The sequence below is a fragment of the Eurosta solidaginis genome, chromosome 5 (genome assembly GCF_040869045.1).
Source record: "Eurosta solidaginis isolate ZX-2024a chromosome 5, ASM4086904v1, whole genome shotgun sequence".
Taxonomy (NCBI): Eukaryota; Metazoa; Arthropoda; class Insecta; order Diptera; family Tephritidae; genus Eurosta; species Eurosta solidaginis.
This window is the reverse complement of record NC_090323.1, coordinates 231,011,880-231,032,696: the sequence shown is the minus strand read 5'-3', so window position 1 is coordinate 231,032,696 and position 20,817 is coordinate 231,011,880. Positions and strand designations below refer to the sequence as shown.

Genomic DNA, 20,817 nt, shown 5'->3' with positions numbered 1-20,817 from the left:
ATCGCTGAACTGTCGAATAAATAACTCCAATATTCAGTAATGCAAATCTTTATTAGACTACTTCGGAAGTACTTATACTTCACAACTAATTGCGTGTTTAAATCAAACTGATCAGCCATTCCTCAACTTGCGCTGCTTTTAAACTCTCTTTTGCCCCGTCCGCATATTTCTACTAAGGTCCAGAAGTTTCGCATTCTAGAACTGTTGTATCTACTGCTTGGTAATTGAGTTTTAAGCTGGACACATTGGTGCTTTATCGGTAACCTTATAACAGCTGATTCGACCAACCTTATGAGAATCAATGCAATCGATTATTGGTGCCGCTAAGGTCGTAACCGTATCGTAGCCAACCAATTGGGTTTTGGTTTACCGTCGTAACGATAAACAGCTGATTACGTTAGCGATATGGATACAGCGATACGACATACGGCACCAATGACTCCGGCTTTATGCATGTGCAAGTAACAACTTCGGCTGATACATGTATGTGTGTGAAATATCTCTTGGTTGCCTTGTACATAATTGTCGCTGCTGGCTGTGTTTTGTCGTTGGGATTATTTACTAACAGCGTATTGATGTCAATATTCGCCACAATATTATGTTTTCAATTTTCCAACACCGAAAAATTAAAGAATAGCAAAAGGAAATGTCTTTCAAAATCAAATAATTTCAAGTTAAATATCAAAAATTTATTTATTTTTTCATTATTTAGTTTCATTTACATAATATAAAATAAAGACATACGAAAATATCGCTACACACCGTGGAATTAAGCGAGCTCGGCAAACAAATGTTACCGATCGCTCAAAATGATTGTTTCCTTAGTATGTCGCAGGATTATCTGGTCTGCACGACAATACATAAAGCGCGACTATTGGGCGTCTTCACAGGCGAGACATTCGTGCGCGTGACCCTAGATAAAGTGCACAAAACGACCAAACCGTATGCGCGATCAGAGAATCCCTATTATAATGAGGTGATGTTCGAGGAGTTCCGCTGCGAAACAGGCGAGCAATTTAAACAAAGTTGCTTCTTTTTCTATCCCATTTCAGTATTTTGTCTTCGAACTGCGCTGCACGCTAACCGAACTGTTGCGTCTAACAGTCTTGTACGAAGTGAGAAAACGCAATACCTGCAAGAAGACCATGGCCCATGGCGAGTTACTTATAGATCTGCAAAGCGTTTGGAATCAACCAAATCGTTGTTATTTCAAAAAGTGGGGACGTTTAGAAGCATCCATTGCTGACGTGTCGAATAGTGCGTTGGGCGCAAGCAAAGGTTATCTACAAATCGATTTAGCAATAGTCACACAGCATTCGGATCCAAATACGGTGCTGCGACCGCATGAAGACGAAATGTTGGATTTAAATAAATGGCAAATAAACCAAGATTATAATAATATTGAGAAGTACGCATGAGAAATTCAAAAAGCTACCAGTCCTTAACGACATTTTCTTTTTTTTTTTTTAGAAATATGCTACAAAACGCGGACAATATAATGCAGAGCAACATACGCTATACCGTTACATTTTATAAGGCTGTACTAATTAAGAAGAGCGACTATCTCATACAAGTATCCTATGCTGGCAACCATGTACTTGTGACATCGTCCCATTCACAAATGATCTTTCATTTCTAAAGTTTAGATTCCATCCTTTCAAGGGCAAGACAAATGTTTGCAAGTCCACATCTCAACCGGAGTGGAATCATTCGGTGTGCTTCTCATGGACCTATCCATCGTTATCGCAAACTTTTATTGTACAAATCTTATCGCATGAGCATCTACAATGGAAGGCTATCGCTGATTATGAGATACATTTTGATGAAATTGCTTTCAAAGGTTTGTGTCGAGGAAAATGTTACGTTTATAAGCATAGGAGGGTTCTTATTTTGAATTTTTGACTGCAGACAAACCGGCTTTGGGTCCTACATATGTTCACTTTTACGATATAGCAAGTCCATTGCAGTATCTTGGTCGCATTTTGGTAGAGGTAGTTTCCGAAAGTCTACCAGCCGGTCCGGCACGTGATATCTTAACGAAACCTGTTACTCCTGTAGACGAGAAGCGTTGGTGGCAAGAGGAAACTTTTTTAGTTGAGTTTGTACCGCTACAGGGTGATTTTCTGCATGGGAATTATAGTAATTGTAAAATATCAATGAAACTCGCAGGTAACTTACACAGATTTAGGGAAACAAATTTTATGCGCAAAATTTTTGTCTCAAATTTCGTTGCGAGCGCCAAGTTCGGAAAGTAATCAAGCTGAATGCAAAGGCACAAGTCAGCTGGATACAGCACTATACCATTTCTAGTTGTAAATAAGAAAGCGTCAGATATAAATGCGAAAACATCATATGAAAATGGGAATAGTCAATTATAAATGCGAAAGCGTCACTTCGGTATGAGAATACTCACTTGTAAATGAGAAAACGTGAAATTAAATTACGAAACCGTCAGATATAAATGCGAAAAAGTCATATGAAATTGAGAATAATCAGTAGTAAATGAAATCGAGCGGCGGCAACGTCAACCCTGCGCTTAAGGAAGTTGTGCTGGGAACAACAAGACCACAGGAAACTTTAGTATACTAAACATAATACAGTTTTATTTCTCCCAGGACGGATCGCTATGCCACTACAACAGTTGCGGAAACCAACTTTAAGATAAACATTCCCAGTAGGGATCACTTGACGGAGCCAGATAGGTGCCTTGCTGTTGATGGCAGTATGTCCACATACACGGAGGGCTCTAAGCTAAACGGTAGAGTTGGAGGTGGAACCTCGACATCCAGCTCTCCTTCAGACTACCCGACCACTGCAGCTTATTACATGCTGAAGTTTCAAACATCATGGAAGTCACAGTTAGGATAGGGACACACAATGTTGGCAGAGAAATCTCTCTTTTCAGCGACAACCAGGTTACCATAAAATGTCTTGGCTACTACTCGTTCAATTCTGAACTAACACTAAACTGTCGCCGTTCTCTTCAAGAGATGACGCAACAGAACCGTGTATACCTCACATGGGTCCCTTGACATGGGAACATGGAGGGAAATTGCATTGCAGATGAACTCGCTATGCAAGCTACAACCAGGCAGATTCTTCCCGGCAAAGAACGCTTAGGTATACCCGTGGCCACATGCAAGATATTGCTAAAAGAACACACCCACCATGAAGCCGACGAAAGATTGCTGCAAACACCGGGGTGTTGAACATCGAAGGAAACCTGGCCAAAATGCTCCATTTATATATAATCTGCGCCAAGTTGCGGAGCATAACCTCAAGGACCTAATAAATTCCATCAGGTCCTCAAAATGGTTCTAAGAGGAAAATTAATGGTGTATTTTTGTGGTATATCACTGGCCTAAGTGTGCTCTCGGGGAGCCACTTCAATCTACCCTAAATGAAAATTGTCAATTAATTGCAAATGGGAAAGCGTCATATGGAAATGAAAGTGATATAGAAATGAGAAAAATCACTTGGAAATAAAAAACCGTGATTTCAAAATTCGAAAGCGTCAATTGTATTTGAGAATAGTCAGTTGTAAATGAGAAAAGAAGATAATATAAATGAGAAAGCATGATTTGAAGATTCGAGAACGTAATTTGTAATTGAGAACATAAAAACTGTAATAAAGATAAGCTATGTATGGCAACGGGCATATCCTCTAAATACAATAACAATTGATGGAAATTGCCTATGTTCCGACCGGCATACCTTGGAGTGAGAGAGCATTGCCATGAAATGTCGTTGCATGCTCGAATGTAATCGTGCGGTCTCCTGTTGTTGATGAGCGCGATGCTAAATACATAACTTTTGTTTGGCCAATTTAAGCACCTGCTACCGCTGACTCTATTCTCATATAGCATGGCCAGTTCTCGAACAACAAAACTGAGCCGTTCAAATCGTTAGCCTGCTCTGTCCATGGTTGAAAAACTGACCTTACGGAAGCAGAGCATGTGCCTACGCCAAACGGACCCCGTAGTCGCTCAACCGACGCCACTCCAGACACTGATATCTCTCCAAATAAATGAATGTACGACCTTCTTGTAATTACAAGTGACGCTTTCGCACATTAGGTTTGTGCTTTCACATTTACAACTCACTATTCTAATTTCCATATGACGCTTTCGCATTTACAATTGACAATTCTCATTTCGCATTTACATACAAATGATGCTTTCTCATACAGCACTGACTTTCGCATTTTCATTTGACGCCCCCTCAATTCCAAATGACTCTTCTTATATCGAACTAACGCTTTCGTAATTACAATTGACTATTTCTTATTTGCAATTGAGTGATCGATTTTACAATTTACATATCTTATTTCCAACCGACGCTTTCTCAGTTACAGGTAATTATTCTCATTTCCATATGACGGTTTCTCATTTACTATTGGAAATAGTGTAGTGCTGCATGGATCTTGATTAATAGTACTTTTAAACTTGGAAATGCTGCGTTAAGTTTTTGAGGGAGCTTTATTACGGCATTTTCGATTCCTTCGTTTTAAGTTGAGTTCCATTTTCTTCACAAACTCTATTTCCGAGGACGTCACCCGTCATAGATAATTCACTCTTTGTTTGGGTACTTCACTGAAATATTGAAGAAGCTTAGAAGGTTTATATACACATTTATAAAACAATTTTGGAACAGCTACACCACATCATACAAGGAAGAGCTGAATGTTCGGTTCAGCACTTGCTGACATGTAGACTCATCTTAATAATAATAATAATAATAATAATAATAAACCCAACGGATTAATACCCTCCAAAGCCCGCCCAACCGACACGAGGGGCGCATCCGCATGACGCACGGATTTGTTTTTGTTTTTGCCGAGTTGTTGATAGGCGGAGGTTTGTTAAGCGTCGAGATCTAAAACTGCTCAGCTACAGAATAAAAATCATCAGCTGAGTATTATATACATAACAGTAGAAAATTATACATATAGTAAATTGTTAAATAAGTTAAGGATTTAGCATATAAAGATTTTTATTTTTTATTTTTATTTTTATTTTGTTACGAGTTAAGATAGGATAGGACAGTTTTCCTTATAGTAAAAAGTGAATCAGTTATATCAAATGAATTCGAGTGAGAGTTAAAATCATAACACAAACACCGGAAAGGTTCATTTAATTCGAAGTTAGTTCTACACTGCCTCAAAAGAAGAGGTTTGTAATGTCTTGACGCTCGTGATGGGATATTGAAGTTTACTTCGTTCAAAAGAAAGGGGCTAGAAATTAGTCCATTCAGTAGTTTAGCCATAAATAATACTCCTAGCATTTCTCTACGGCTAGCGAGAGTTGGAAGATTGATAAGCCTTAACCGACTAGTATAAGGTGGAAGATTATATGCAGAGTCCCAATGAAAATTCCTTAAAGAAAAAAGTAAAAATTGCTTCTGTATTGACTCAAGCCTATCTGCATGAACTTGATATCGCGGATTCCAGACTATTGATCCGTATTCTAGTATCGGCCTAACCAATGTGGTAAAAAGGGCTTTGGTTACATAAGGGTCACTAAATTCTTTAGACCATCTCTTCACGAATGATAGAACACCTCTAGCCTTATTGGCAGTAGTCATAATATGAAGGTTGAAACTAAGTTTAACGTATAAAGCAGAGCGGTGGAACCTAAATAAGTGCCTTCTTTTATTTTTACTTCAAAACTTTTCGAACTTTGGTGCCTGTAACAAATATTAGAACTTACCGACTTATTCTTAACAAATATTTCCCGGTAGAAAATTCTTCCAACTATGTAGAATGTTTTTTAAAAAGCTATCCCGAAAAAGCGCCCAACACTGGCAGTAATCTAAAATATTTTCGGCAAGAAGCGCCATATAAAGCAGTTTATTTACAAATCACTATGCCGGACAATCGATATAAATTCGATAGCGATTATTATATGCAAGAAGTTTTGGATTTGATAGTGAGTAAGCTGAACTCAAATTCATGTAAATTTGAAGTAAATAATCAAATTATATCCCAAACAGGAATCAGAGCTCACAACCTTCAAGCTATTTCAAATCAAATACAACAACCAATTTGTGCTGCAAGCCAAATGTTTTAAGGCAATCATAATGAATTTATTAAATAAACTAAAAGAGGGCGTGGACGATAAACGACTTGAGTACACGGGTTTCAAGGATGTCACCATGTGGGATACCAATCGTTTGATTTATATTAATGCTTTCTTTGTAAGTTGCCGAACCGAAACTCTCTTATCTTTTTAACAATAATTTTTTTCCACTTTGTGTAGGATAAATTTCCCGAAAAATTGCGTGCTATGCGTCAAAAACTCAAAACATCGCCAGCTATATTAATAGAGCCCACCATAACGGAGGTAGTCGCTGAAATGGTTATGCACTGCAATGAGTTGAAGAGCCTTTTGGCCACCACACGCTTACAGGATGAATGGCCGACGCTTATGATTATGCTGAGTGTATCGGGAAATCGTGAAATTGCAGTTTGTTGTCTTAATGCTAAATATTTTTTAAATGCACCCAAAGACAAATCAGCTAGTCCGAATAGTCTCTGTTGGCGTATGAGAAATTTTATATTCAAGGTAATTGCACTATGCGAAATTTTCACATTCTTTGATGGGGAAAGCGAAATGTTTGAAACTCATGGAAGCGATCGACGTCAATATCTTTACGAAGTTGAAGTTTGAAAAAAAAAATACAGCTTAATTTAGAAATAAATTTTATGTGCACCTCATAATACCGACAATTTTCAGAAAACTCAGTAAATCGAAATTTAGATAAAAACAAGTAAGGAAGTCTAACTTCGGGTGAAACCGAACATTACATACCCAGCTGTACACTTGAAATGCTGTTGTTGTTTGTTTGTGTGCTTAATATTGTTACAAGGCTGCGCAATAATACATATACATATTGTGCTATTCTGAACTAATTTTTCTTCGAGTTATGTCGAGAGCCATAATAGAAAATTGCTTAGTCATAAAAGGAGCGGTGCCGCGCCTTTATTTTAAATTTCGAAGTTTTTCCTGTTTATTGTTATAAATCTACTTGGGAAATGAAATACCATTGATACGAAGCTCTTTTTCGCAAATATATAGCTTATTTTATTCGTCCACGACCCTTTAAAAAATCTTTTATATAAAAGTGGGCGTGGTCCTTAACCGATTTCGTAAATTTTTCTTCAAAGCATTCCATTATAGTAAAGGTAACCTCTCTGTCGAATTTTTAATATTTGTAAAATTGATTTTATCACAAGTCGGCGGTGCCACGCCCATTTTAAATTTTTTTTAAATTTTTATCAAGAGCCTCAATATCACCGTTAACACGTTTCAACATTCTAGGTGTATTATTTACTACATAATCAGTTTTTTGTGTTTTCCAAAATTTTATATATATAAAAAGTGGGCGTGGTTATAATCCGATTTCGCTCATTTTTAATACCAATCTATTCTCGGTCCAGATAAGCTCGTGTACCGAATTTGGTGAAAATATCTCAATATTTACTCAAGTTATCGTGTTAACGGACAGACGGACGGACGGACAGACGCACGGAGGGACAGACGCACGGACGGACGGACATGGCTCAATCAAATTTTTTTTCGATACTGATGATTTTGATATATGAAAGTATATATCTATCTCGATTCTTTTATACGTGTACAACCAACCGTTATACAATCGAAAGTTATAATATCTACCCTGTGTACAAGTACAGCTAGGTATAAAAACCCATCATCATTGATTGGCGCTTAACCGCCTAACCGATTTTTGCCGTTTCATAGCAAGTCACGCCAGCTATCCCTGTTTCTTGATAATGACCCAAATTGGGAACTCCAAGGGAGGTTAAGTCTTCTTCCACCTGCCTCTCCCAACTAAGTGGAGATCTCCTTCTTACTCTGCTTCCAAATTGCAGTGTCAGCTGAAATAATTTCTTAGAGGGAGCGTCTCCGTCTATTCACATAACATGATCTAATCAGCGAAGCTACTATTGTCAAAGCTGCGTAAAGCTCATCATTATACCTCCTTGGTTTCCTCTGAAACTTGCCGTTGGCATCACTTACAGGCCCATAAATTTCCGGAGCACTTTTCTCTCGAACACTCCAAGAACAACCGTCCGTGATTCCGAGCCTAACATCAGCGCACAAGTATTATGAATGACTTGTACAGCGTGATTTTAGTTCGTCGAGAGAAAGTTTACTTTTAAATTGCCTACTCAGTCTAAAGTAGTACTTATAGCACCTGTAACAACTGGGAAAGAAAATTGGGGTGGATTGCGAATTGTCGGGAATTGAATAAGTCTAGAGTGTATATTGCGAGATTGTATAAGATTATTTTGTACCTAATACCTACTTTTTCATGTTAGGTCGCTATAAGAGATGCATAGAATGAAATCTATTTGCTTTTTCAAGATACTACATAGCCAAACCTTTCGTTCATGAACGAACGCTCACAGAGCTATGCCCAAGATCGCATAGAATATTTGCTTTAACGCAACAGATCGCTTACGCATTCTTCTGAGAGCAGATCACGACCGACCGATTTAACAGAGCAAAAGGATCATCTTATTTACTCACTCTGGAAAGAGACACACAGAGCGTTCTTAGGTTTTAGAAGTTGGGTTGTGTGGCTACTGCCTAGTTGGGGTACAGCTAACTTTGACACTTTAAGAAACTCATGTGTTACCACCGTGATGCTGGCGCCAAATTATTTAGCAAATCATTACGTGGCAACTAGCTGAGCTGGAGTTGCGCGCATCTGCCTGGGGAGGTTGTTTTCCTCAACTACGTGTGCCGGGTATTTGTCCTTAAGAACGGGGCTCACCCGGAAATCTTTGGCACAGTAGTCCGCCGCTTCAGTGTGGATGTGTTTGAAGGCCTTTTTATGCTCCTGAATTCTTAAGTCTCGGGTCTCTTCATAATATATACGGAGGCGACTTCTTAAGTTCCTGGGAGACGAGACCACTTCAATGAGATGTATGTTGGCATCCCAGGTTTCTAGGTATTGCACAAAAAATTTTTGTTCAACCTTTCATTTCTCTCAATAAGGAGCCTATTTTCTGGAGACATAAGAAGACAAGCCGTGGCAGTTCTGAGCGCGGTGTTTTGACAGGCCTGCAGTTCCCTTTTGTGTGCTCCTCTTAGGCGCCGCGGCCTTATTGGGAACGAGTAGAATACAAGCGGCAGGTCAACTACTTTATAAGTAGTTATGAGCTTTTCTTTATCCCTCCCCTAAATGCTGCCGGCAGGACACTTGAAGATTTTGTTACGGCTCTGGAATTCAAGTAAATGTAGGTCTTGATCGAACGTCACACCCAGTATTTTTTCGTTTAGGACAGTCGCCAGGGTACTGCATGTCCAAAATGGGCGACATTTGCCTCGTCCACGTTGTATATAAGGTCGTTGAAGATTTGGTCGGTGATAGTGCGGCATTTCTTAAGGTGAAAAAACTGGAAAGACTGTCAGCCCATCTCTTACTTTGCTGACTCGTTCGGGTCCAATTAGCGGCGTGACAACGCAGTTCCTTACATCGTTGCACCCAGATAACTTTTATCAAAAAGTGGATCGATGCAACTGTGACTAAGGTCAAACAAATCCTGAAGACATACCCTTTGCATATAAATTCCCCATCCATTGCTGCCCTGTAGAAATACGAGAGGTGAATCTTGCAAAAGGGGCGGAAGCCGGCACACTGAAGTCTGACCTGCCAGCAACGAACTCGAAGACTGAAAAACGGCCCCCAGTGGGTGAGGGAGCTTAAAATATACCGGCGGCAAGTATGTTTTTCGTAAGAGGAGACTAAAATACCAAATTGATTCAAACCCAATTGTCAACCTCACATATCCATGACGAAACTTGTTTCTTTAGTAGCCGAGCCTATGGCGACCCCGTAAAGCGCCATATAAAACAGTTTATATACAGGGTACAGATTCAGCACTGTGGTTATTTATGTGTTGTACGAAGAGCCCCGTTAGTTCCAACCAGCGCCAATCGCTGCATTCCTTCCAGCTTCTTGATCGTAGAAGAAGTGCATAGTGTTGTTCACCAGACAGAACTTCATAGAAAGTATCGGCGTAATTGCCATATACTCCAGCCAATAGATCGCCCTTGGAGAAAGCATTTGCCTCTTAAAAATTCAAAGGCAACCGAAGAATTCATAGCCCTGTCTTCTGCATTTGATTCAAGGATCCATTTTACTAGTGTTAAGATTAAATAGTCACGAGTTAGATAACCTGGTCAAGACACCGAAGTACCCTGTGAAACGTTCCTCAATGTATAACCCCCCCCCCCCCCCCCCCCCCCCCACAACATGGCAACCTTCTACCTACCTAGGTATTAAGGCAGGTCGTTCACAGCTGCAACCACTCTTTGAGCCGAGGCCGGGGTTTTTCGTCTGCCAATAATTAAAAATATTGACATTATAAAAATAAATGTAGGACTTCAACTTCGATCCTGAGTTGCAAACACTTTCTACTCACAAAAAGGTGGGTTTTTGTTTTTGTTTTTATTTTTGTTTTTGTTTTTGCTTTTGTTTTTGTTTTTCAACAAGATTCAAATGCACGATATTTAAGAATAGAGCACTGTACATCCACACAGTCTCTCTCTCTCTATCGTTTTAGGATATTCAGTGTCAGCATAGTTGTATCAATTGCGGCTGTAATTACGGTATAATCCAAGGCTCCCTGGGCATTGTCGTCGATAGCGAACGAATAGAATATTTAGCGACCATTACCAGCGATTGGAAACAAACCGAGCTGTACTATTGGTCACCTGTCGTACAATACACCGTTTACAAATGTCGCATCTTCATACATCAAGCAAAGGTACGTCCAGGTAGCGATCGGAGTGGTCTCTGTGATGGTTATTTACGTGTTATAATCGGTTCACAATGGGCCGAAACACGCACTGAGGAGGCAACCCTCTCACCTATATGGAATTGTGTGATTTGTTTCGATGTAATCGTTATGCCTGGCAGCATGCAATGGTATGTAAAGAATCCACCACTGGTAGCGGTGGAATTGTATGATCGTGATCGCATAACGGCTAATGAATATGTGGGCTGTGGTATGTTGCCAGTGGCAGTGATAAGTATGACGGCGGCAGATGAAAGTGCGCGCGAAGCATCTGAGAGCAAAGCCAAGTTAAATAAGTTGGTGAAGACGCGAAATGCGATGCGAATGTTTAATAAATTAAAAGTTTTGTCTCCACCACCGCTCACATGGGTGCCGATAGCTCAGCAGGGAAGTGTAAGAGCTGAAGTGTTGATGTCAGCGGAGCTTGTAGAGACACGTGAGGAAGTTGGCAGAATCCAAGTGGAGGAACCATCCATTACAATAGGCATACCGGCGAGTATAAAACCGATTATGAGAAATTATGTGTGAGTAGAGGGAGGAGGGCGAAGGCGTTTGAAGTTTGACTTTGCTTCTGTTTTCTAGATTGGAGGTTATATTTATTGGTTTTAGAAATTATACAAAATCCACTTTTGGTGCACGGCATCGTATAAAAGTTATGATGGGAGATTTACTGTTGACAAGTGGATTGTCCTCGACGCGTTTGAAGAATAGCATCAACTTTTTGGTAATATTCGCCTCTGGAGTAGTGGTAAGTGCATGTTAGTTGAAAGTTTATTAAATCTTTACACTGCAGATTTGCACATCGAATGCAGTGGACACTATTTGACTGGTTTCCGAATGGGTTGATGTTGGAAATGGAGAATTTAGGGTTAACTTTTCGATAGGGGCTGGGCATAAAGCGTTATTGAACTTCCCCGATTACCGCATCTTAATTCATCGTTAAAAAGATCCCCATACACTCGGATAGCCAAGCGACTAATTAAGTCTTGAGTTCAGCTGTGCCTCGAAAGGATGACATGGTAGTGGCGTACCTCGCTTGCTATTGCATCTTGCTATGTTAAGATTAATATGATGTGGGTCTAGGGGCATAGCGGTAATGAGGTGCATTTAACCCGTATTGGTACAACTGAGCCGGTCATCGCAGGCTGTAGGGAAATCAATGTTCCGCTTGCCTAAGTTCTCCAAATAAAGTCCATTTTTTGATTAAAGTTCACCGTTCGATGGGTGTCCATGCCGTACATCTTAATACACTGGGAAATCCTTCTTGCTGCAGCTGCATGGGATGATGAGTTGGACTCATCGAGTGAACAGCTTCTTCCACTACGGAATGAAAGTATTTCTTTCAAGTTCATTTTTTCGGAACATTTATTCAGGATCTAAATCTATCTTACTCAAAACCCTGAGCTTGTAGGTAAAGCTTATGTTACCATTATCATATTATGGTATAACGATGAACCTTAATGCTGTCCAAGTGAGCTTCTTATACCTTATTCTTCCTTGGAAACTTCAATATGCCCTCTTCGGTAACTCCCTCCGAAATAATCGCGGAGTAGTTTTCCTGTCACACCAACAAAACCACATTAAAGGCCATAATTTTCATGACCATCTAAGACCACCATCGTAGCAATTCTAGAGAGTAAAATATTACGTGTCTTATATAACGGAAAAAATATACCTTTATAGTTCGCATTCATTTTATTGTATGTGTTGTCCATACAGAAGGCACCATTCTGTTCCTGTCCTTTGCATCTGGGCGCCCCATCCAATACCACCTCCATATCCCACAAAATCTCACGACTGGAATATTCGTAGCGCTGACATTCGTCAGACCAATTGCACCCCACAACGCTTACTGATTTACAAATTGCTCCTCACAACCTTTCAAATAGAGCCCAATCGGCATCTGTCGTCGAGGAGAAATACACACTTAAATGCTAAATCCTTAGGAGATTCCCCGATATCGGGCCTCTAAACTGTAGAATTTTCACAGCCGCTTACCACTTGTACGGCGATGCTGTGACCCACGGATTTTCTCCCCATATTTATTCTATGTAGACCACTGAAACCGCCTACGAGGAAAAGCTGATAATGAAGATGGCCAGGAGGATAAGGGAAGAGTAAAGACTCAAGCGATGAATCCAACTTGGAGGGCGAAAGTAGCGGAAAGTCAATGAGCTCGATGGGAGAGCAGCAGGCTTGACCGAAAAGGCAAAAGATTGAAGTTGGGTGCGTAGCAAAGAGAGTAATAGTGTCTTCTCAAAATCCCGGACAACTTTAGTATTGATTCAGCGTTTTGGAGCTTTCGTTTACTGAACTGTCCGGAAAAATGAGCGCTTTTCATAGGCACGCGAGGCCGTTGAAGCAGATCGAATCCGCTGTCCGCTCTATGAAATTTAAGAGGCTACGGCCGAAAAGAAAACGCAGGGATAAACTGAGAAGATAGATGGCGACAAGACACGTAGGTCGAAAGTTGGTACATAAATGGACCCCAATAGCTTGGAAGCATATAACTCGAAAGCTACAAGTGAAAAGAAGGGGCGATTTAGGTCGGCAAAGAGAAAATTCTGTGAGTTCATCCAGAGGATAAATGACGTAGCAGTCTATGGCTGCGAAAACAAACTGCAGAAATAGAGCTTTTAAGTATCATGATAAGAATTTTGAAGCACGAACTGACTAAACTGCCTTTATCTTCGATTCAAGGGGGTTAACTTCATAGGGTGCTGCAATATGGTGAGCTTAAAAGGGAAGTTCCTAGCCACTAAACCGAAGACCTGACTTCACGGATAGAGATAGTGGATAGAGCGCAGATCCCCACGATAATAAAGGGCAAGGTATGAATCTCTTGTTGTAGTAGCTCTAAAAACACTTTCCGAAAATATATAGTAGTTTGGCGGATATGGGCAGTTTTTTGCCAGATATGAATCTGAGAAACTCCAGTGTAAGCATTTCCAGGTACTAGCTGGATTGCTTCCGGACCGATTGTGCTGAACGCTCGAACCTTCGGGTCGGAGGATACGTTACTCCTATTGCATGATAACCCGAATATACTGAAACATGGCTGGAAGGTAGATTGACAATCTCGGCCTGCGAAACAAAGTCAGCTCTACATACTCAAAAAAACAAACATGTGGAGAATATGTTTTACACGATGCTTGGCAAAAATTCTTTAGACACAGGCAAAAATGTATCAGTCCCAGGGGGAGAAATCTTATTGTGATAGAAGCAGACAAGCTAGAGCACCATAAAGCAATGGGAAGTGGAAAGGGCGTGATTATCCGTTGAAGGAGGAAATAAAAGTACTTTTAGAAGCAGGCCTAGAATAACTAAAATTCAGTGTTGAATTTCCCAAAGTCCATACTTACAGCGAGGCCTAGCATTATTAGAAGTTGGAGTACCATTAAGGCTGGACAGAGAGGAGTTCAATTTCGATCCGAAACTAATATTACTCACGGTTCTTCTATTAAATTTTAGAGCCTTCCGGAGCAGTTGGAATATTGGCCAGCAATCATTGCCACAGATGTGTCTGTTTCGTCTAAAGGTGCTGAGACAACATTAGGCGCTGTTTTAATACCCGACTCGAAACGTTTTCTTCAGGCTGATAAATCAGTGAAATGCATACCGGCCACGTCTAGTGAAGAAGGTTCGACAGCGCTACAAATTGGTGAGATAGAAGACAACGATGAAAGCAAACCTCTATTGAATAAAAACAAACCAACGGTGTTTCAACGTACACTTGGTGTTTTCAAAAGATCAAAAGAACACGAAAAATTACCACCAATCGAAAGTACTGATTTAGCGCAAGTAATCGATGAAACTCAATACAGTTGGTGGACTAAATATTACAATTCAATTTTCACTTACCAGGTAAGTTGGATTGAGAATGCTATATGCAAAAGAGCATGTGCAAAGTAGATAGTTTTCCACAGGACACCGGCGATAGATCGCATCTCTACAAACATAGCCTGGTTATATATTCGAATGAATTAGAACGCCAAGCTGATCTGAGTTATTTACATGACTGGGCCGAACCCGTAAATTTGGTGCATGGCGTGAAGTATAAGAAGAATTCTATACCCAAAGAAGAAACGTACGCAACACTAAAGTTGAACATAAAAATAGTTCCTTGCAAATGTGGACCCAATGATGCTGGTGATGGTATTATGTTACGTCCCCTAGCTGCGGCACTTAATCCACGTTATCAAGCTGAGCTGCACACTTTAACAGATCTCACCAAAATCATTGTGCGTATCTATGTGGTGCAGGGTTTACAATTACGACCGCATGATAGAAGCTCCAAATCAGATGCTTATGTTAAATTACATTTGGGTGGCAAGACCATAGCGAATCGTGCTCATTATGTACCCAATGAGGCTAATCCGGTATTTGGGAAATGTTTTCAAATGGAAGGGGTCTTACCGAGGTATGTTAATTGGATCAGCAATGAAAAACAATTTGTTTACAATTTGTAGTAGGAAGATTACGTTTTGGATTCAGTTTTGTTTTGTTTGCGGTTTTCCATTTTAGTTTTGTTTGCGCTCGCTATGCGTAAACATTTTTGTTTTTATAAATATTGGATAGAGTTTCTCTCCTCGCTTGTCAAATGTTGTCTTGGGACAGCCGGAATTCGGTGTTGTCCCATCTTCAGTCTTATATGTCATTCTGAACAATTACCTTAACTGCTTTTAGACCAAATTTGAAAATTTTGGTCTCCTTGCAATATAAATTTCTGGTGCAGCTGATTTAGTTCTTATTAGGAGGAAGACTGCTTTCCAGTTTGAATAATGAGCTCGTGACTTTGACAAGCACATAATTATGTAGGCCTTTTTAAAGTACCGCAATATTTAGCTCTTTTAATTTCTTCGAAAATCTTAGCAAGATCTTATTTCGTTTTTATGGGACTTTCACAATTTCAATTCTGTATAGAAAACAACTCCATCAACTCTGAACGAGACCACTAAGATCAGGTACAAGGTTAGGTTTGGGGTAGCTACCACGGTAGAAGAAGCTCACTTGGACTTCAGGAAATAATAGTAGTGGGAGCTAAAATTACTTGGAAAATCTTCGCGAAATTCTTATTGAAAAAACCGTGTTCTGAAGATTTTGGCGTTGCTCTACTCGGGCTTTTAACTTGGATTCTCCATGCAACTACTTTCAAAATACTGTGACGTAATCATGGGCTCCGTGGTGTGGTGGTAGCGTGCTCCGCCTACCACACTGAAGATCCTGGGCTCAAGCACCGGGTAAAGGAACATCAAAAGTTTTTTTTCAAGCGGGGTCACCCCTTGGCAGTGATTTGGCAAATGCTCCGAGTGTATTTCTGCCATGAAAAGCTTCTCAGTGAAAATTCATCTGCCTTGCAGATGCCGTTCGGAGTTGGCATACAACATTTAGGTCCCGTCCCTCTTTGCGCTTTGCTTTCATTTCTTAATCATGGGCTTCCATTAAATCCTGACCCGTCAGAGCTCCCATCAGTTATAATAAATGCGCCTTACTTAGTAAATCATTGGGTGACTTAGACTTCTTGCCATCCATTGGACTCCCATTGCAGAGCCACTTGTCGAAGCCACAATCACCAATAACTAACGCGCCGTCCAAAAGAATTTTGTTAGTCTAGAAGAGGAAGTGGCTGCTTATCTGACTCCTGGTGCAATAACATGCTACACATGGCCAGTGGAACTCTTCAGCCCGCCACTCCAGCTCAAGGGACTATCCTAATGTTAAAATGCATTAAACGAGTTCAGCTAATGCTATACAATTACTGATGGCACCGCAGTCAACAGAATCTTTGCTGACCAGAGGCCTTTGATGTTTACAGATGGCTGCGCTACAGCAGCACAAGGCTATCGAGATGATCCTAGTCTTGTTCTCAATATTGAGTTTCCAAGACAGCTTCGTTTCTAGCATAACACTTTCCACCACACATTTAATCCTAAGAAAAAATGCTTGGTAAAATTTACCTCTGAGAAGGTAAAGCCGGGCTTCTCCAATTTACGTCGGGCTCCTTTTAATTTTCTCTAAAAAGTGGCGGTATGGAACCTATCAGACAGAATCAGCGGAACTGTTGATATAAACGGACTCATGAAAACAGGAGTCTTAACTCCTCGTAAAAAATTAGTGCAAATCGCCTGGGGTTGATAACCAATCCCTACGACTCAGTGCAAATAATCCTGCAGAACTCATAAATGTAAGGTCATCTGCGTAGGCAGCCACTCGGAAGATATGGGCTTCGAAGCTTGTTTACAGCAACAAGGCAGATTAGAGGTCATAAAATATCCTTTGTCAGTGCCTTTGTTTTCCCTTCTTACTTTATTGCTACACTGCTGTGGGACAGCAGTTTGTTGATGTATTTAATAATTTAATCATAAGAACACTGCTAAACGTCCTTTGAATTCCACAAGGCCTGAAGTCCTCAGTGAGTGCTCTTACCAGCCTCTGGCAACAAAAGCTTTGAGATGTAGCCTAGTTTAAGGAAATCGTTGGAAATGATGGCAAGCAACAGACTTGAAGTCTTTCAGCAAAAGTTCTATCGCAGTTTCGGACAACTCCCAACTCATGTCCGATGCCACAAGAGGAAGGAATTAATGTTTTTAATTACGGCATTAATATTTTGATAAAGACTCCTTTAACTATGTCGCGATGGAGAGATACTCAAATCCATTTTACTTTTAACCCTTTAACAAGTGAAAACTATTTGCATAACTACTTTCATTCCTTAGAGATAATATGCTTGAAATATCCATCAGTGAACGCAACATTTTTGCTGATGATTACATTGGTTCAACTTTCGTCGATTTGGAAGATCGTTGGAGGACTAGACATCGTGCGGCTGTCGGTATTTCACAGGAGTATTCAAAGTATGAAATTTTACATCTAAAAATGCATTTTTAATGAAAAAACAATAATTTTTAGAAACGGATATAATAAATGGCGTAATATTGCCACGCCCTATGAAATATTAAGCGAACTTTGTTCTCAACGTGAGTTACCACCACCGAAATTTCTAGAGAATAGCATTGAAGTGGATGGCTTGAAGTTTAAAGACGAAACGCGCATTGCAACTTGTAAGTGGTGTTTAAGTAATGTTTCGTTCATATATTTATGTTTTCCAGAATCTCTTGTATTTTGATAATGCTGACCTCGTAGGGGATGGTATGGTCCGTTGTGATATCATATAAAATAACGGTGACGAAAGCTAAAGCTATTTGGAAGGTCGACTTAGTTTCGAATGAGACCGATGTCAACTTCTGATATCTCCTCCGGAGATCCAAGTGAGTTGCGGCCAAAATACTTTCGCCTAGTTCTGGCAAAAGCTGGGCTGTGAAGCATAAAGTGACTCGATGATTTTACCTTATTATCCTCCATGCAGCTGTAGCAGAATGGGTTTCCCAGTATATTGAGAAGTACCGATGGATTCCTATTGGACAGTACTTACCCAATGACCATTGATAGATGAGTATTAGTGAACCCTTAGTGAGCCTCAACGGCAGACCACCTGCCATCCACTTCCTACAAGGAGGATGTTGCTACTCTGTAAGGGGTGGTGTTCGCCCAACGCTTGCTAAGCTGACTCGAGGCCCATCTATGCAGGAGCTGACCACAGGTGTCCACCGGGGTACTGAAATCCCTCAGCCATATTTATCCGGTTCTATTGTACCAATGCGGGCTAAGAGATCCGCTGATGTTAAATATCCTAACCGTAGTAGCACTTGATGGCATTTCATCCACTGCTATCTTAATCGCGACAACTTCCACTTGGAAAACGCTGCAGTGGTCAGCCAACTTAAACTTGCCGCTTACCTTTAGCTCTTGACAAAGACTTCAATGTGGTCCTATTAAATCGTTCGGGATGGTCTTATCAGTACCTTAATGGTGTTTGTTACCGGAACGTATGGGATCCGGCAAAGTACCATCAACATCCATAACACTCCGAAAAACTGGTACTTTCGCCTTCCTCTTTGATATGACGTCAGCCACTAACGAAAATGAGGGACAACACTATTACCAGATAAAATCACTAAGATACGCTTTATCCCTATAAGCTATTGTCCGCAATGCATCCGCAGGAAATTTTAATTTTATTCGTTTCTCAAAACAGGCATACCTTAAGTAGTTTTTGCGTGTTCTAAACCTCTTGATCCGCTGCGGTAATTTGGTTTTCATCGGAAGCAGGCGTCGTGTTGTATAATTTGAATCTTCTAAACTCAAAAGCTTTTGGAAAGCCAATGTCTACGTTTGGTATTTCTCAGTTAAAGTCACAGCTGATAGACGTACCCAGCTTATCGATCCTCATACACACTCTATGTGCTATTACAAGGCAGACTATTGCGAACCAACAAATGCCACCTGTGTAAGCTTCAGAAACGGTTGTGTTAAGAGCTCTGTGTCAGCAGCAGGTTTAAGTTGCCTGATCACTGCAGCGTCTTCTAAGGGGAGGCTGCCGAAACGAAAGATGCAGTGGATGGGACTCTGTCCAGTGCCACTAAAAAAACTAAATGCAAGGCAAGATAACCTTCGAAGAGATCTAAGGCCGAGCTTCTCTTCCAATTTGCGTCGTGCTCCTCTTGATTTCCCCTTCAAATTGGCCGGACGGGACCTACATGTTTTATGCCGACTTCGAACGTCATCTGCAAAGCAGATAAGTTTTCACTGAGAGCTTTTCATGGCAGAAATACACTCGGAGCGCTTGCCAAACACTGCTGAGGGGCGACACCGCTTAGAAAATGTTTCTTCTAATTGAAAAACCTTATTTCTAAAATTTTGATGTTGCTTTACCCGGGGTACGAACCCAGGGCATACGTTGTGGCAGGCGGAGCACGCTACCATCGCAACACGGTGGCCGCCGTCCAGTGCCACTAAATAAAAAAAAATAAATGTAAGGCGCGATAACCTCCGAAGAGATCTAAGGCCGAGCTTCTCTTCCAATTTGCGTCGTGCTCCTCTTGATTTTTCCCTACAAATTGGCCGGACGGGACCTACATGTTTTATGCCGACTCCGAACGGCATCTGCAAGGCAGATGAGTTTTCACTGAGAGCTTTTCATGGCAGAAATACAATCGGAGCGCTTGCCATACACTGCCGAGGGGCGACCCCGCTTAGAAAAATTTCTTCTAATTGAAAAATCTTATTTCTAAAATTTTGATGTTGCTTTGCCCGGGAGTTGAACCCAGGGCACTATATTTATAAAATTCGACATCTGATCTGATAGCTTAATGGCTATTAAAGCCCAAAATTCATCTGGAGTACGAAACAAATTTTTTTTAAATTAGATTCGTCACCCCTGGCAATGATCTGGCAAGCACTCTAAGTGTATTTCTTTCATGATAAGCTTCTCAGCAAAAATTTACCAGCTTACAGGTACCGTTCGAAGTCGGTATAAAATATGTTGAGGCCCGCCAAATTGTAGGAAAAATTATAAAGTACACGGGGCGAATTTGGAGAAAATCTCAGCCTAAATCTTCCCAGAGGTGTACGGTGCTATATATATATATATTTTTTTTTTTTTGGTGTTTCTAATTGAGGTTTGCGTCTAGGTTACTGTCTCATGACTTCTTATGCCGAAGGTTTATTGAGACTCCAGCGGCAAGAACGGCATTGAACACACTTCATAGGGATTCCTTTCTTAGGGAGCTTCTCCAAACTCAAACAGGCCAAGACAACTTTTCAAATATTTAGAGTCTACGTAATGGATAAAATAGGAAATGGAAACGGGTACAGAGTTTTTCTTAACTGTGTCAAGTACAAAAATCTTTAAACTCTAGGTGTTGATATTTAGAATAAAACTTTTGGAATTGATTCCATAAACTTAAGTTTCCACATGCACTGATGAAACTCTATTTGTAATATCACCAGCCGAAGACATTCAAGAACGCTTAAGTTTAACCGCCCTTCATCATTTGGATCAACTTCCATCGTTTGGCTATAAACTCGTGCCAGAGCATGTGGAAACGCGCATTTTATATCGACGCGACTGTCCTGGCATAGAGCAGGTA

General features: G+C 40.5%; 1 protein-coding gene across 1 annotated transcript in view; it reads left to right on the top strand.

The window, feature by feature from the left end:
• The first annotated feature begins 790 nt into the window (after positions 1 to 790).
• mfr (misfire) overlaps positions 791 to 20,817 on the top strand; it is a 30,262-nt gene continuing 10,235 nt past the window's right edge. Inside the window, exons 1-15 of the mRNA XM_067792018.1 lie at positions 791 to 976; positions 1,053 to 1,408; positions 1,471 to 1,573; positions 1,642 to 1,840; positions 1,909 to 2,169; positions 5,740 to 5,927; positions 5,992 to 6,195; positions 6,258 to 6,563; positions 10,595 to 11,352; positions 11,411 to 11,576; positions 14,300 to 14,692; positions 14,755 to 15,248; positions 17,545 to 17,682; positions 17,738 to 17,889; positions 20,678 to 20,814. Of these exons, the coding sequence (XP_067648119.1) occupies positions 791 to 976; positions 1,053 to 1,408; positions 1,471 to 1,573; positions 1,642 to 1,840; positions 1,909 to 2,169; positions 5,740 to 5,927; positions 5,992 to 6,195; positions 6,258 to 6,563; positions 10,595 to 11,352; positions 11,411 to 11,576; positions 14,300 to 14,692; positions 14,755 to 15,248; positions 17,545 to 17,682; positions 17,738 to 17,889; positions 20,678 to 20,814 (4,041 nt within the window). The remainder of the gene's footprint in view (positions 977 to 1,052; positions 1,409 to 1,470; positions 1,574 to 1,641; positions 1,841 to 1,908; positions 2,170 to 5,739; positions 5,928 to 5,991; positions 6,196 to 6,257; positions 6,564 to 10,594; positions 11,353 to 11,410; positions 11,577 to 14,299; positions 14,693 to 14,754; positions 15,249 to 17,544; positions 17,683 to 17,737; positions 17,890 to 20,677; positions 20,815 to 20,817) is intronic.